At 44.7% G+C, this 17906-nt stretch overlaps 1 protein-coding gene across 1 annotated transcript in view; it reads left to right on the top strand.

Annotated features, from left to right (window-relative positions):
- The window catches only part of LOC135570205 (protein FAM117B-like), a 53996-nt gene extending 36356 nt beyond the window's left edge, over positions 1-17640 (top strand). Inside the window, exons 6-10 of the mRNA XM_065016315.1 lie at positions 1935-2048; positions 8602-8730; positions 8994-9210; positions 10201-10321; positions 16797-17640. Of these exons, the coding sequence (XP_064872387.1) occupies positions 1935-2048; positions 8602-8730; positions 8994-9210; positions 10201-10321; positions 16797-17130 (915 nt within the window). The 3' untranslated portion in view covers positions 17131-17640. The remainder of the gene's footprint in view (positions 1-1934; positions 2049-8601; positions 8731-8993; positions 9211-10200; positions 10322-16796) is intronic.
- Positions 17641-17906: the final 266 nt, after the last annotated feature.

Here is a 17906-nt window from a genome sequence, read left to right as displayed (position 1 = left end):
CACTCCACATAGTGACACTCCATATAGTGACAACATAGTGACACTCCACATAGTGACAACATAGTGACACTCCATATAGTGACAACATAGTGACACTCCACATAGTGACAACATAGTGACAACATAGTGACACTCCACATAGTGACAACATAGTGACACTCCACATAGTGACAACATAGTGACACTCCACATAGTGACAACATAGTGACACTCCACATAGTGACAACATAGTGACACTCCATATAGTGACAACATAGTGACAACATAGTGACAATCCACATAGTGACACTCCACATAGTGACACTCCACATAGTGACAACATAGTGACAACATAGTGACACTCCACATAGTGACACTCCACATAGTGACACTCAACATAGTGACAACATAGTGACAATCCACATAGTGACACTCCACATAGTGACACTCCACATAGTGACAACATAGTGACAACATAGTGACACTCCACATAGTGACAACATAGTGACAACATAGTGACACTCCACATAGTGACAACATAGTGACAACATAGTGACACTCCACATAGTGACAACATAGTGACACTCCACATAGTGACACTCAACATAGTGACACTCCACATAGTGACAACATAGTGACAACATAGTGACAACATAATGACAACATAGTGACACTCCACATAGTGACAACATAGTGACAACATAGTGACACTCCACATAGTGACAACATAGTGACACTCCACATAGTGACACTCCACATAGTGACAACATAGTGACACTCCACATAGTGACAACATAGTGACAATCCACATAGTGACACTCCACATAGTGACACTCCACATAGTGACAACATAGTGACAACATAGTGACACTCCACATAGTGACACTCCACATAGTGACACTCAACATAGTGACAACATAGTGACAATCCACATAGTGACACTCCACATAGTGACACTCCACATAGTGACAACATAGTGACAACATAGTGACACTCCACATAGTGACAACATAGTGACAACATAGTGACACTCCACATAGTGACAACATAGTGACAACATAGTGACACTCCACATAGTGACAACATAGTGACACTCCACATAGTGACACTCAACATAGTGACACTCCACATAGTGACAACATAGTGACAACATAGTGACAACATAATGACAACATAGTGACACTCCACATAGTGACAACATAGTGACAACATAGTGACACTCCACATAGTGACAACATAGTGACACTCCACATAGTGACACTCCACATAGTGACAACATAGTGACACTCCACATAGTGACACTCCACATAGTGACAACATAGTGACACTCCACATAGTGACACTCCACATAGTGACACTCCACATAGTGACAACATAGTGACACTCCACATAGTGAAACTCCACATAGTGACAACATAGTGACAACATAGTGACACTCCACATAGTGACAACATAGTGACACTCCACATAGTGAAACTCCACATAGTGACAACATAGTGACACTCCACATAGTGACACTCAACATAGTGACACTCCACATAGTGACACTCCACATAGTGACAACATAGTGACAACATAGTGACACTCCACATAGTGACACTCCACATAGTGACACTCCACATAGTGACAACATAGTGACACTCCACATAGTGACACTCAACATAGTGACACTCCACATAGTGACACTCCACATAGTGACAACATAGTGACAACATAGTGACACTCCACATAGTGACACTCCACATAGTGACACTCCACATAGTGACACTCCACATAGTGACAACATAGTGACACTCCACATAGTGACACTCCACATAGTGACACTCCACATAGTGACACTCCACATAATAACAACATAGTGACACTCCACATAGTGACAACATAGTGACACTCCACATAGTGACAACATAGTGACACTCAACATAATAACAACATAGTGACACTCTCTCCTCCAGATTGCTAAATTGCGACAGCAACTCCAGCGCAGTAAGCGCAGCAGTCGTCACCGCAGGGACAAGGACCGCAGGTCCCCCTTCAACGGGAGTCATGCTGCCATCATCCAGTCACAGGTAACCTGAGCACTTTACAGAGAGTACCCTAACCTTTAGTTAGAGAGTACCCTAACCTTAACCTTTAGTTATAGAGACTACCCTAACCCTAACCTTTAGTTACAGAGAGTACCCTAACCCTAACCTTTAGTTACAGAGAGTACCCTACAGAGAGTACCCTAACCTTTAGTTACAGAGAGTACCCTAACCTTTAGTTATAGAGAGTACCCTAACCTTTAGTTACAGAGAGTACCCTAACCTTTAGTTAGAGAGAGTACCCTAACCTTTAGTTACAGAGAGTACCCTAACCTTTAGTTAGAGAGGGTACCCTAACCTTTAGTTAGAGAGAGTACCCTAACCTTTAGTTACAGAGAGTACCCTAACCTTTAGTTAGAGAGAGTACCCTAACCTTTAGTTACAGAGAGTACCCTAACCTTTAGTTAGAGAGAGTACCCTAACCTTTAGTTACAGAGAGTACCCTAACCTTTAGTTAGAGAGTACCCTAACCTTAACCTTTAGTTATAGAGAGTACCCTAACCTTTAGTTAGAGAGTACCCTAACCTTAACCTTTAGTTATAGAGAGTACCTTAACCTTTAGTTAGAGAGTACCCTAACCTTAACCTTTAGTTACAGAGAGTACCCTAACCTTTAGTTAGAGAGTACCCTAACCTTAACCTTTAGTTATAGAGAGTACCCTAACCTTTAGTTACAGATAGTACCCTAACCTTTAGTTACAGAGAGTACCCTAACCTTTAGTAACAGAGAGTACCCTAACCTTTAGTTAGAGAGTACCCTTACCTTAACCTTTAGTTATAGAGAGTACCCTAACCTTTAGTTACAGAGAGTACCCTAACCTTTAGTTACAGAGAGTACCCTAACCCTAACCTTTAGTTACAGAGAGTACCCTAACCCTAACCTTTAGTTACAGAGAGTACCCTAACCTTTAGTAACAGAGAGTACCCTAACCGTTAGTTATAGAGAGTACCCTAACCTTTAGTTACAGAGAGTACCCTAACCTTTAGTTAGAGATTACCCTAACCCTTAGTTACAGAGAGTACCCTAACCTTTAGTTATAGAGTACCCTAACCTTTAGTTATAGAGTACCCTAACCTTTAGTTATAGAGAGTACCCTAACCTTTAGTTATAGAGTACCCTAACCTTTAGTTATAGAGTACCCTAACCTTTAGTTATAGAGTACCCTAACCTTTAGTTATAGAGTACCCTAACCTTTAGTTATAGAGTACCCTAACCTTTAGTTATAGAGTACCCTAACCTTTAGTTATAGAGTACCCTAACCTTTAGTTATAGAGTACCCTATCCTTTAGTTATAGAGTACCCTAACCTTTAGTTATAGAGTACCCTAACCTTTAGTTATAGAGTACCCTAACCTTTAGTTATAGAGTACCCTAACCTTTAGTTATAGAGAGTACCCTAACCTTTAGTTATAGAGTACCCTAACCTTTAGTTATAGAGTACCCTAACCTTTAGTTATAGAGTACCCTAACCTTTAGTTATAGAGTACCCTAACCTTAACCTTTAGTTATAGAGTACCCTAACCTTTTGTTATAGAGAGTACCCTAACCTTTAGTTATAGAGTACCCTAACCTTTAGTTATAGAGTACCCTAACTAGAGTACCCTAACCTTTAGTTATAGAGTACCCTAACCTTTAGTTATAGAGAGTACCCTAACCTTTAGTTATAGAGAGTACCCTAACCTTTAGTTATAGAGTACCCTAACCTTTAGTTATAGAGAGTACCCTAACCTTTAGTTATAGAGAGTACCCTAACCTTTAGTTATAGAGTACCCTAACCTTTAGTAACAGAGAGTACCCTAATCTTAACCTTTAGTTACAGAGAGTACCCTAACCTTTAGTAACAGAGAGTACCCTAACCTTAACCTTTAGTTATAGAGTACCCTAACCTTAACCTTTAGTTATAGAGAGTACCCTAACCTTTAGTTACAGATAGTACCCTAACCTTTAGTTAGAGAGGGTACCCTAACCCTAACCTTTAGTTACAGAGAGTACCCTAACCCTAACCTTTAGTTAGAGAGTACCCTAACCCTAACCTTTAGTTACATAGAGTACCCTAACCCTAACCTTTAGTTATAGAGAGTACCCTAACCTTTAGTTATAGAGAGTACCCAAACCTTTAGTTACAGAGAGTACCCTAACATTTAGTTACAGAGAGTACCCTAACCTTTAGTTACAGAGAGTACCCTAACCTTTAGTAACAGAGAGTACCCTAACCCTAACCTTTAGTTATAGACAGTACCCTAACCCTAACCTTTAGTTACAGAGAGTACCCTAACCTTTAGTAACAGAGAGTACCCTAATCTTTAGTTAGAGAGTACCCTAACCTTAACCTTTAGTTACAGAGAGTACCCTAACCTTTAGTTAGAGAGTACCCTAACCTTTAGTTACAGAGAGTACCCTAACCTTTAGTTACAGAGAGTACCCTAACCTTTAGTTACAGAGAGTACCCTAACCTTTAGTTACAGAGAGTACCCTAACCTTTTGTTATAGAGAGTACCCTAACCCTAACCTTTAGTAACAGAGAGTACCCTAACCTTTAGTTAGAGAGTACCCTAACCTGAACCTTTAGTTATAGAGAGTACCCTAACCTTTAGTTACAGAGAGTACCCTAACCTTTACCTTTAGTTACAGAGATTACCCTAACCTTTAGTTATAGAGAGTACCCTAACCCTAACCTTTAGTTACAGAGAGTACCCTAACCTTTAGTTATAGAGAGTACCCTAACCCTAACCTTTAGTTACAGAGAGTACCCTAACCTTTAGTTAGAGAGTACCCTAACCTTAACCTTTAGTTATAGAGAGTACCCTAACCTTTAGTTACAGATAGTACCCTGACCTTTAGTTACAGAGAGTACCCTAACCTTTAGTAACAGAGAGTACCCTAACCTTTAGTTAGAGAGTACCCTAACCTTAACCTTTAGTTACAGAGAGTACCCTAACCCTAACCTTTAGTTACAGAGAGTACCCTAACCTTTAGTAACAGAGAGTACCCTAACCGTTAGTTATAGAGAGTACCCTAACCTTTAGTTACAGAGAGTACCCTAACCTTTAGTTATAGAGAGTACCCTAACCTTTAGTTACAGAGAGTACCCTAACCTTTAGTAACAGAGAGTACCCTAACCTTTAGTTACAGAGAGTACCCTAACCTTTAGTTACAGAGAGTACCCTGACCTTTAGTTACAGAGAGTACCCTAACCTTTAGTAACAGAGAGTACCCTAACCTTTAGTTAGAGAGTACCCTAACCTTAACCTTTAGTTACAGAGAGTACCCTAACCCTAACCTTTAGTTACAGAGAGTACCCTAACCTTTAGTAACAGAGAGTACCCTAACCGTTAGTTATAGAGAGTACCCTAACCTTTAGTTACAGAGAGTACCCTAACCTTTAGTTATAGAGAGTACCCTAACCTTTAGTTACAGAGAGTACCCTAACCTTTAGTAACAGAGAGTACCCTAACCTTTAGTTACAGAGAGTACCCTAACCTTTAGTTACAGAGAGTACCCTAACCTTTAGTTACAGAGAGTACCCTAACCTTTAGTAACAGAGAGTACCCTAACATTTAGTTACAGAGAGTACCCTAACCTTTAGTTACAGAGAGTACCCTAACCTTTAGTAACAGAGAGTACCCTAACCCTAACCTTTAGTTACAGAGAGTACCCTAACCTTTAGTAACAGAGAGTACCCTAACCGTTAGTTATAGAGAGTACCCTAACCTTTAGTTACAGAGAGTACCCTAACCTTTAGTTATAGAGAGTACCCTAACCTTTAGTTACAGAGAGTACCCTAACCTTTAGTAACAGAGAGTACCCTAACCTTTAGTTACAGAGAGTACCCTAACCTTTAGTTACAGAGAGTACCCTAACCTTTAGTTAGAGAGTACCCTAACCTTTAGTTACAGAGAGTACCCTAACCTTTAGTTACAGAGAGTACCCTAACCTTTAGTTACAGAGAGTACCCTAACCTTTAGTTACAGAGAGTACCCTAACCTTTAGTTACAGAGAGTACCCTAACCTTTAGTAACAGAGAGTACCCTACCCTTTAGTTACAGAGAGTACCCTTACCTTTAGTTACAGAGAGTACCCTAACCTTTAGTTACAGAGAGTACCCTAACCTTTAGTTACAGAGAGTACCCTAACCTTTAGTAACAGAGAGTACCCTAACCTTTAGTTACAGAGAGTACCCTAACCTTTAGTAACAGAGAGTACCCTAACCCTAACCTTTAGTAACAGAGAGTACCCTAACCCTAACCTTTAGTTACAGAGAGTACCATAACCCTAACCTTTAGTTACAGAGAGTACCCTAACATTTAGTTAGAGAGTACCCTAACCTTTAGTTACAGAGAGTACCCTAACCTTTAGTAACAGAGAGGACCCTAACCTTTAGTTAGAGAGTACCCTAACCTTCAGTTACAGAGAGTACCCTAACCCTAACCTTTAGTAACAGAGAGTACCCTAACCCTAACCTTTAGTTACAGAGAGTACCCTAACCCTAACCTTTAGTTACAGAGAGTACCCTAACCTTTAGTTACAGAGAGTACCCTAACCTTTAGTTATAGAGAGTACCCTAACCCTAACCTTTAGTTATTGAGAGTACCCTAACCTTTAGGTAGAGATTACCCTAACCTTTAGTAACAGAGAGTACCCTAACATTTAGTTACAGAGAGTACCCTAACCCTAACCTTTAGTTATTGAGAGTACCCTAACCTTTAGTTACTGAGAGTACCCTAACCCTAACCTTTAGTTACAGAGAATACCCTAACCCTAAGCTTTAGTTACAGAGGGTACCCTAACCTTTAGTTACAGAGAGTACCCTAACCTTTAGTTACAGAGAGTACCCTAATATTTAGTTAGAGAGTACCCTAACCTTTAGTTACAGAGAGTACCCTAACCTTTAGTTACAGAGAGTACCCTAACCTTTAGTTACAGAGAGTACCCTAAGATTTAAATAGAGAGTACCCTAACCTTTAGTTATAGAGTACCCTAACCCTAACCCCGTCTCTAAGGTTTAACCCTAACCCCATCACTAAGGGTTAACCCTAACCCCATCTCTAAGGGTTAACCCTAACCCCATCTCTAAGGGTTAACCCTAACCCCATTTCTAAGGGTTAACCCTAACCCCCATCCCTAAGGGTTAACCCTAACCCCATCTCTAAGGGTTAACCCTAACCCCATCTCTAAGGGTTAACCCTAACCCCATCTCTAAGGGTTAACCCTAACTCTACCATTAACCTTTCCCCTGTCTGTATGTAAGGCCCAGATGCCCAATAAGACCATCCTGATCCCCGTCCCTAAGGGTTAACCCTAACTCCATCTCTAAGGGTTAACCCTAACTCCATCTCTAAGGGTTAACCCTAACCCCATCCCTAAGGGTTAACCCTAACCCCATCCCTAAGGGTTAACCCTAACTCTACCACTAACCTTTCCCCTGTCTGTATGTAAGGCCCAGATGCCCAATAAGACCATCCTGATCCCCGTCCCTAAGGGTTAACCCTAACCCCCATCCCTAAGGGTTAACCCTAACTCTACCACTAACCTTTCCCCTGTCTGTATGTAAGGCCCAGATGCCCAATAAGACCATCCTGATCCCCATCCCTAAGGGTTAACCCTAACCCCCATCCCTAAGGGTTAACCCTAACTCTACCACTAACCTTTCCCCTGTCTGTATGTAAGGCCCAGATGCCCAATAAGACCATCCTGATCCCCATCCCTAAGGGTTAACCCTAACCCCCATCCCTAAGGGTTAACCCTAACTCTACCACTAACCTTTCCCCTGTCTGTATGTAAGGCCCAGATGCCCAATAAGACCATCCTGATCCCCGTCCCTAAGGGTTAACCCTAACCCCCATCCCTAAGGGTTAACCCTAACCCCATCTCTAAGGGTTAACCCTAACCCCATCCCTAAGGGTTAACCCTAACCCCATCTCTAAGGGTTAACCCTAACCCCATCCCTAAGGGTTAACCCTAACTCTACCACTAAGGGTTAACCCTAACCCCATCCCTAAGGGTTAACCCTAACTCTACCACTAAGGGTTAACCCTAACCCCATCCCTAAGGGTTAACCCTAACCCCATCCCTAAGGGTTAACCCTAACTCTACCACTAACCTTTCCCCTGTCTGTATGTAAGGCACAGCTGCCCAATAAGACCATCCTGATCCCCGTCCCTTAGGGTTAACCCTAACCCCATCCCTAAGGGTTAACCCTAACCCCATCTCTAAGGGTTAACCCTAACCCCATCCCTAAGGGTTAACCCTAACTCTACCACTAAACTTTCCCCTGTCTGTATGTAAGGCCCAGCTGCCCAATAAGACCATCCTGATCCCCATCCCTAAGGGTTAACCCTAACCCCATCCCTAAGGGTTAACCCTAACCCCATCCCTAAGGGTTAACCCTAACTCTACCACTAACCTTTCCCCTGTCTGTATGTAAGGCCCAGATGCCCAATAAGACCATCCTGATCCCCGTCCCTAAGGGTTAACCCTAACCCCATCCCTAAGGGTTAACCCTAACTCTACCACTAACCTTTCCCCTGTCTGTATGTAAGGCCCAGATGCCCAATAAGACCATCCTGATCCCCAAGTCGACGACGCCTCGCTTCAAGAACAGTGTGGAGGGTCTCAACCAGGAGATTGAGCGCATCATCATCCGTGACACACCACAACTACGAGATGAGGTTATTATCACACACACACACACACACACACACACACACACACACACACACACACACACACACACACACACACACACACACACACACACACACACACACACACACACACACACACACACACACACACACACACACACACACCACAACTACGAGATGAGGTTATTATTGTGAGTCCTTGTTCTTGTTAACACACACACACACACACACACACACACACACACACACAAATCAACTGTTGTTATTTATGTGTGCTTTGGGTTCAGCCCCAAGATGTCCCAGACGGGCACCGTGCCCCCCCACCCCTCCCCCCCCAGCGCAGCAGCTCCACCCGAAGCATTGACACACAGACCCCCTCAGGAGGGGGCCTCGGTGGCGGTAAGCATAGCAACAGCAGCAGCCGGCCCGACTCCATCTCTCCCTCCTACCTCACCATCCTCAACGATATGGGAGGAGGCAGCCCCTACCCCGCAGAGGAGAAAGGTACACACACACACATTTCCATAGCTTTGTCCCCCCCTCACCCTGAATATTGTGACTGACCTGCTCTCTCTCTCTTTCTCTCTCTCCCTCTCTCTGTCCGTCTGTCTGTCTGTCCCTCAGAACTGGGTCCCTGCTCACCTCTCTCTCCGTCCGTCTGTCTGTCTGTCCCTCAGAACTGGGTCCCTGCTCACCTCTCTCTCCGTCCGTCTGTCTGTCTGTCCCTCAGAACTGGGTCCCTGCTCACCTCTCTCTCTCTCTCTGTCTGTCTGTCTGTCTGTCCCTCAGAACTGGGTCCCTGCTCACCTCTCTCTCTGTCTGTCTGTCTGTCTGTCCCTCAGAACTGGGTCCCTGCTCACCCCTCTCTCTCTGTCCGTCTGTCTGTCTGTCCCTCAGAACTGGGTCCCTGCTCACCTCTCTCTCCGTCCGTCTGTCTGTCTGTCTGTCCCTCAGAACTGGGTCCCTGCTCACCTCTCTCTCTGTCTGTCTGTCTGTCTGTCCCTCAGAACTGGGTCCCTGCTCACCCCTCTCTCTCTGTCCGTCTGTCTGTCCCTCAGAACTGGGTCCCTGCTCACCTCTCTCTCTGTCCGCCTGTCTGTCCCTCAGAACTGGGTCCCTGCTCACCTCTCTCTCTCTCTGTCTGTCTGTCTGTCCCTCAGAACTGGGTCCCTGCTCACCCCTCTCTCTCTGTCCGTCTGTCTGTCCCTCAGAACTGGGTCCCTGCTCACCTCTCTCTCTGTCCGTCTGTCTGTCTCTCAGAACTGGGTCCCTGCTCACCTCTCTCTCTCTCTGTCCGTCTGTCTGTCTGTCCCTCAGAACTGGGTCCCTGCTCACCTCTCTCTCTCTCTGTCCGTCTGTCTGTCTGTCCCTCAGAACTGGGTCTCTGCTCACCTCTCTCTCTCTCTGTCCGTCTGTCTGTCTGTCCCTCAGAACTGGGTCCCTGCTCACCCCTCTCTCTCTCTCTGTCGGTCTGTCTGTCTGTCTGTCCCTCAGAACTGGGTCCCTGCTCACCTCTCCCGAAGTATGCAGCGTCTCCGAAGCCCAACAACAGCTACATGTTCAAGAGGGAGCCGCCGGAGGGCTGTGAAAAGGTCAAGGTCTTTGAGGAGTCACTGTGAGTACAGCCTAACCTTAACCTCTAACCCCTGACCCTAAACGTCCTGAGGGCTGTGAGAGTACACCTTAACCCCTAACCCTAAACGTCCTGAGGGCTGTGAGAAGGTCAAGGTCTTTGAGGAGTCACTGTGAGTACAGCCTAACCTTAACCTCTAACCTTAACCCCTAACCCTAAACGTCCTGAGGGCTGTGAGAGTACACCTTAACCTCTAACCCTAACCCCTGACCCTATACGTCCTGAGGGCTGTGAGAGTACACCTTAACCTCTAACCCTAACCCCTGACCCTAAACGTCCTGAGGGCTGTGAGAGTACACCCTGACCCTAAACGTCCTGAGGGCTGTGAGAGTACACCTTAACCTCTAACCCTAACCCCTGACCCTATACGTCCTGAGGGCTGTGAGAGTACACCCTGACCCTAAACGTCCTGAGGGCTGTGAGAGTACCCCTTAACCCCTAACCCCTGACCCTATACGCCCTGAGGGGTGTGAGAGTACACCTTAACCTCTAACCCTAACCCCTGACCCTATACGTCCTGAGGGCTGTGAGAGTACACCTTAACCTCTAACCCTAACCCCTGACCCTATACGTCCTGAGGGTTGTGAGAGTACACCCTGACCCTAAACGTCCTGAGGGCTGTGAGAGTACACCTTAACCTCTAACCCCTGACCCTAAACGTCCTGAGGGCTGTGAGAGTACACCTTAACCTCTAACCCTAACCCCTGACCCTAAACGTCCTGAGGGCTGTGAGAGTACACCTTAACCTCTAACCCTAACCCCTGACCCTAAACGTCCTGAGGGCTGTGAGAGTACACCCTGACCCTATACGTCCTGAGGGCTGTGAGAGTACACCTTAACCTCTAACCCTAACCCCTGACACTAAACGTCCTGAGGGCTGTGAGAGTACACCTTAACCTCTAACCCTAAACCCTGACCCTAAATGTCAACAAGCACTTACAAGCACAGCACTTACACAAATGACTGAGGATTGGCTGAGAGAAGTTGATGATAAAATGATTGTGGGGACTGTCTTGTTAGACTTCAGTGCAGCTTTTGACATTATTGAACATAGTCTGCTGCTGGAAAAACACGTGTTATGGCTTTACTAACCCCCTGCTATAATGTGGATAAAGAGTTACTTGTCTAACAGAACACAGAGGATGTTCTTTAATGGAAGCCTCTCAAAAATAATCCAGTTAGAATCAGGAATTCCCCAGGGCAGCTGTTTAGGCCCCTTGCTTTTTAATTTCTTTTACTAACGACATGCCACTGACTTTGAGTAAAGCCAGAGTTTCTATGTATGCGGACGACTCAACACTATACACGGCAGCTACTACAGCAACTGAAATGACTGCAACACTCAACACTATACACGGCAGCTACTACAGCAACTGAAATGACTGCAACACTCAACACTATACACGGCAGCTACTACAGCAACTGAAATGACTGCAACACTCAACACTATACACGGCAGCTACTACAGCAACTGAAATGACTGCAACACTCAACACTATACACGTCAACTACTACAGCAACTGAAATGACTGCAACACTCAACACTATACACGGCAGCTACTACAGCAACTGAAATGACTGCAACACTCAACCCTAACCCCTTGGAGGGTTAGCCCCAACCCTAACCCCTTGGAGCCCCTTGGAGGGTTAACCCCAACCCTAACCCCTTGGAGCACCTTGGAGGGTTAACCCCAACCCTAACCCCTTGGAGGGTTAACCCCAACCCATCTAACGACGCAGCTGTTCTACGAGTATTCGGTAAATAACAAGCGTTTTCAAGTGCAACATTCGCAACAATGGTTTTGGGAAACAGCTCTGAGATCTAACAATGCTACTTATGAAGGTTTTAACCTACCTAGTGCTGCACGAACAATGCTGAATCAAATTATCTTTGGCCTTATGCTTCAAACAAACACTAGCTAGATAGCTACTGTAGTAGCTAACATTATTATGAGTTTTCATGAAGCAGCTGTTCTGCCGCAAGTCCCGTCTCAAGTCCCGTCCCAAGTCCCATCCCAAGTCCCATCCCAACCCAAGTCCCGTCCCAAGTCCCATCCAAACCCAAGTCCCATCCCAAGTCCCGTTCCATCCCAGGCTATATACAGGGGGAACCGGTTCAGAGTCAATGTGGAGGCTATATACAGGAGGAACCGGTTCAGAGTCAATGTGGAGGCTATATACAGGGGGTACCGGTACAGAGTCAATGTGGAGGCTATATACAGGGGGTACCGGTTCAGAGTCAATGTGGAGGCTATATACAGGAGGAACCGGTTCAGAATCAATGTGGAGGCTATATACAGGGGTACCGGTACAGAGTCAATGTGGAGGCTATATACAGGGGTACCGGTACAGAGTCAATGTGGAGGCTATATACAGGGGTACTGGTACAGAGTCAATGTGGAGACTATATACAGGGGGAACCGGTTCAGAGTCAATGCGGAGGCTATATACAGGGGGTACCAGTACCGAGTCAATGTGGAGGCTATATACAGGGTGTTACGGTACAGAGTCAATGTGGAAGCTATATACAGGGTATTACGGTACAGAGTCAATGTGGAGGCTATATACAGGGGGTACCGGTACAGAGTCAATGTGGAAGCTATATACAGGGGGTACCGGTACAGAGTCAATGTGGAGGCTATATACAGGGGGTACCGGTACCGAGTCAATGTGGAAGCTATATACAGGGGGTACCGGTACAGAGTCAATGTGCGGGGGCACAGGTTAGTCGAGGTGATTAGGTAATATGTACATGTAGGAAGAGTTAAAGTGACTATGCATAGATAATAAACCGAGAGTAGCAGCAGTGTAAAAGAGGGGGTGGGGGGGACAATGCAAATAGTCTTGGTAGCCATTTGATTAGCTATTCAGGAGTCTTATGGCTTGGGGGTAGAAGCTAAGAAGCCTCTTGGACCTAGACTTGGCGCTCTGGTACCGCTTGCCGTGCGGTACAACATATAACCCCACTCTGATGTTACAGTATATAACCCCACTCTGATGTTACAGTACATAACCCCACTCTGATGTTACAGTACATAACCCCACTCTGTTACAGAATATAACCCCACTCTGTTACAGTATATAACCCCACTCTGATGTTACAGTATATAACCCCACTCTGATGTTACAGTATATAACCCCACTCTGATGTTACAGTACATAACCCCACTCTGATGTTACAGTATATAACCCCACTCTGATGTTACAGTATATAACCCCACTCTGTTACAGAATATAACCCCACTCTGTTACAGTATATAACCCCACTCTGATGTTACAGTATATAACCCCACTCTGATGTTACAGTACATAACCCCACTCTGATGTTACAGTATATAACCACACTCTGATGTTACAGTACATAACCCCACTCTGATGTTACAGTATATAACCCCACTCTGTTACAGTATATAACCCCACTCTGATGTTACAGTATATAACCCCACTCTGATGTTACAGTACATAACCCCACTCTGATGTTACAGTACATAACCCCACTCTGATGTTACAGTATATAACCCCACTCTGTTACAGTATATAACCCCACTCTGATGTTACAGTATATAACCACACTCTGATGTTACAGTACATAACCCCACTCTGATGTTACAGTATATAACCCCACTCTGATGTTACAGTACATAACCCCACTCTGATGTTACAGTATATAACCCCACTCTGTTACAGTATATAACCCCACTCTGTTACAGTATATAACCCCACTCTGATGTTACAGTATATAACCCCACTCTGATGTTACAGTACATAACCCCACTCTGATGTTACAGTATATAACCACACTCTGATGTTACAGTATATAACCCCACTCTGATGTTACAGTATATAACCACACTCTGATGTTACAGTACATAACCCCACTCTGATGTTACAGTACATAACCCCACTCTGATGTTACAGTATATAACCACACTCTGATGTTACAGTACATAACCCCACTCTGATGTTACAGTACATAACCCCACTCTGATGTTACAATATATAACCCCACTCTGATGTTACAGTACATAACCCCACTCTGATGTTACAGTACATAACCCCACTCTGATGTTACAGTATATAACCCCACTCTGATGTTACAGTATATAACCCCACTCTGATGTTACAGTATATATCCCCACTCTGATGTTACAGTATATAACCCCACTCTGATGTTACAGTATATAACCCCACTCTGATGTTACAGTATATAACCCCACTCTGATGTTACAGTATATAACCCCACTCTGATGTTACAGTATATAACCCCACTCTGATGTTACAGTATATAACCCCACTCTGATGTTACAGTACATAACCCCACTCTGATGTTACAGTACATAACCCCACTCTGATGTTACAGTATATAACCCCACTCTGATGTTACAGTATATAACCCCACTCTGATGTTACAGTATATAACCCCACTCTGATGTTACAGTATATAACCCCACTCTGATGTTACAGTACATAACCCCACTCTGATGTTACAGTACATAACCCCACTCTGATGTTACAGTATATAACCCCACTCTGTTACAGAATATAACCCCACTCTGTTACAGTATATAACCCCACTCTGATGTTACAGTATATAACCCCACTCTGATGTTACAGTACATAACCCCACTCTGATGTTACAGTATATAACCACACTCTGATGTTACAGTATATAACCCCACTCTGATGTTACAGTATATAACCACACTCTGATGTTACAGTACATAACCCCACTCTGATGTTACAGTATATAACCCCACTCTGATGTTACAGTATATAACCCCACTCTGATGTTACAGTATATAACCCCACTCTGATGTTACAGTACATAACCCCACTCTGATGTTACAGTACATAACCCCACTCTGATGTTACAGTATATAACCCCACTCTGATGTTACAGTACATAACCCCACTCTGATGTTACAGTATATAACCCCACTCTGTTACAGTATATAACCCCACTCTGTTACAGTCCCCACTGATGTTACAGTATATAACCCCACTCTGATGTTACAGTACATAACCCCACTCTGATGTTACAGTACATAACCACACTCTGATGTTACAGTATATAACCCCACTCTGATGTTACAGTATATAACCCCACTCTGATGTTACAGTATATAACCACACTCTGATGTTACAGTACATAACCCCACTCTGATGTTACAGTATATAACCCCACTCTGATGTTACAGTACATAACCCCACTCTGATGTTACAGTATATAACCACACTCTGATGTTACAGTATATAACCCCACTCTGATGTTACAGTACATAACCCCACTCTGATGTTACAGTATATAACCCCACTCTGATGTTACAGTACATAACCCCACTCTGATGTTACAGTACATAACCCCACTCTGATGTTACAGTATATAACCCCACTCTGATGTTACAGTATATAACCCCACTCTGATGTTACAGTATATATCCCCACTCTGATGTTACAGTATATAACCCCACTCTGATGTTACAGTATATAACTGATGTTACAGTATATAACCCCACTCTGATGTTACAGTATATAACCCCACTCTGATGTTACAGTATATAACCCCACTCTGATGTTACAGTATATAACCCCACTCTGATGTTACAGTATATAACCCCACTCTGATGTTACAGTGTTACAGTATACCCCACTCTGATGTTACAGTACATAACCCCACTCTGATGTTACAGTACATAACCCCACTCTGATGTTACAGTGTATAACCCCACTCTGATGTTACAGTGTATAACCCCACTCTGATGTTACAGTACATAACCCCACTCTGATGTTACAGTATATAACCCCACTCTGATGTTACAGTATATAACCCCACTCTGATGTTACAGTATATAACCCCACTCTGATGTTACAGTACATAACCCCACTCTGATGTTACAGTACATAACCCCACTCTGATGTTACAGTATATTAAAACTAGCGCGAGCCCACCGAGCCCACCTTAGTAGAAGCTAACTCAGAACATTAAAACTAGCGCGAGCCCACCATAGTAGAAGCTAACTCAGAACAATCAAACTAGCGCGAGCCCACCATAGTAGAAACTAACTCAGAACATTAAAACTAGCGCGAGCCCACCATAGTAGAAGCTAACTCAGAACATTAAAACTAGCGCGAGCCCACCAAGCCCACCATAGTAGAAACTAACTCAGAACATTAAAACTAGCGCGAGCCCACCAAGCCCACCATAGTAGAAACTAACTCAGAACATTAAAACTAGCGCGAACCCACCAAGCCCACCATAGTAGAAACTAACTCAGAACATTAAAACTAGCGCGAGCCCACCAAGCCCACCATAGTAGAAGAACAGGTACAGCCTTTTGTGGCCAAACTGGTATTACTCCTCTTGTATAGGAAAAGGGCACTCTGCTAAGTAAATACCATAAATAATAGGTGTCATATATTAGTGTTGAATGACAATGTGTGTGTGTTTGTGTTACAGTCCCAGACCCCTCCAGGAGATTCCTCCCTTCCTGTGTCCGGACCGTAACAAGGTGAACTTCATCCCTAAGAGTGGCTCAGCCTTCTGCCTGGTCAGCATCCTGAAGCCCCTGTTGCCCGCCCCGGAGCTCAGCTTCAGATCAGGGGTTGGCCTCCGCAGCCTGTCCCCCAGCTTGGTGCCTCTGGGTGGGGTTGGCCTGCGCAGTCTGTCCCCCTCCATGATGCCTCTAGGTGGGGTGGGCCTCCGTAGCCTGTCCCCTTCCCTAGGGGTATCCTGGGGCCCGGTCCAGCAGCAACCCTGCCTGCCCAGACACCTGGAGGAACCAGAGAGCTAGAGCACCACACTTCTGCCCCGGAGGACAGACTGCTGAATAACATCACAGTCAGATAAACATGATGAACATAATACCCTGCTGATCGAGACGCCTTCGACATGCTAACTCCCCTGGTCATAACTGTCCCCTGGTTCTACCTGCTCATTCTAACTCCACCCACTGGTCCTACCTGCTCATTCTAACTCCACCCACGGGTTCTACCTGCTCATTCTAACTCCACCCACTGGTCCTACCTGCTCATTCTAACTCCACCCACGGGTTCTACCTGCTCATTCTAACTCCACCCACTGGTCCTACCTGCTCATTCTAACTCCACCCACGGGTTCTACCTGCTCATTCTAACTCCACCCACTGGTCCTACCTGCTCATTCTAACTCCACCCACGGGTTCTACCTGCTCATTCTAACTCCACCCACTGGTCCTACCTGGTCCCAACGTTCCACTGATCCTATGTACCGAGAGGATACAGGAGACACTTTTTATTTTCATCGCATTAAACCATGAAACCTCTCCACATTTTCAAATCATTTATTATGTATCTTGAATTAAGATGTCTTCCAGTGTGAAGCTGTGTGGTTTCCATGGTGATCCAGGTTGTGTGGTTTCCGTGGTGATCTGGGCTCAGAGATATTGTAGCAAAACTAAGATGGGCGGGGATGAAAGAAAAACAATAATGTGCCTGAAGACCTGTCTCGTGGTGCCTGTCCAGTGTTCTGCTTCGTCTGCCTCCCCTCTCTCTCTCTCATTCCCTCCCTCCTTTCCTCTCTCCCTTCCTT

This window comes from Oncorhynchus nerka, unplaced genomic scaffold, assembly GCF_034236695.1.
Source record: "Oncorhynchus nerka isolate Pitt River unplaced genomic scaffold, Oner_Uvic_2.0 unplaced_scaffold_1032, whole genome shotgun sequence".
Classification (NCBI taxonomy): Eukaryota; Metazoa; Chordata; class Actinopteri; order Salmoniformes; family Salmonidae; genus Oncorhynchus; species Oncorhynchus nerka.
The sequence above is the reverse complement of the archived record's forward strand: the minus strand, read 5'-3'. Positions and strand labels throughout refer to the sequence as shown.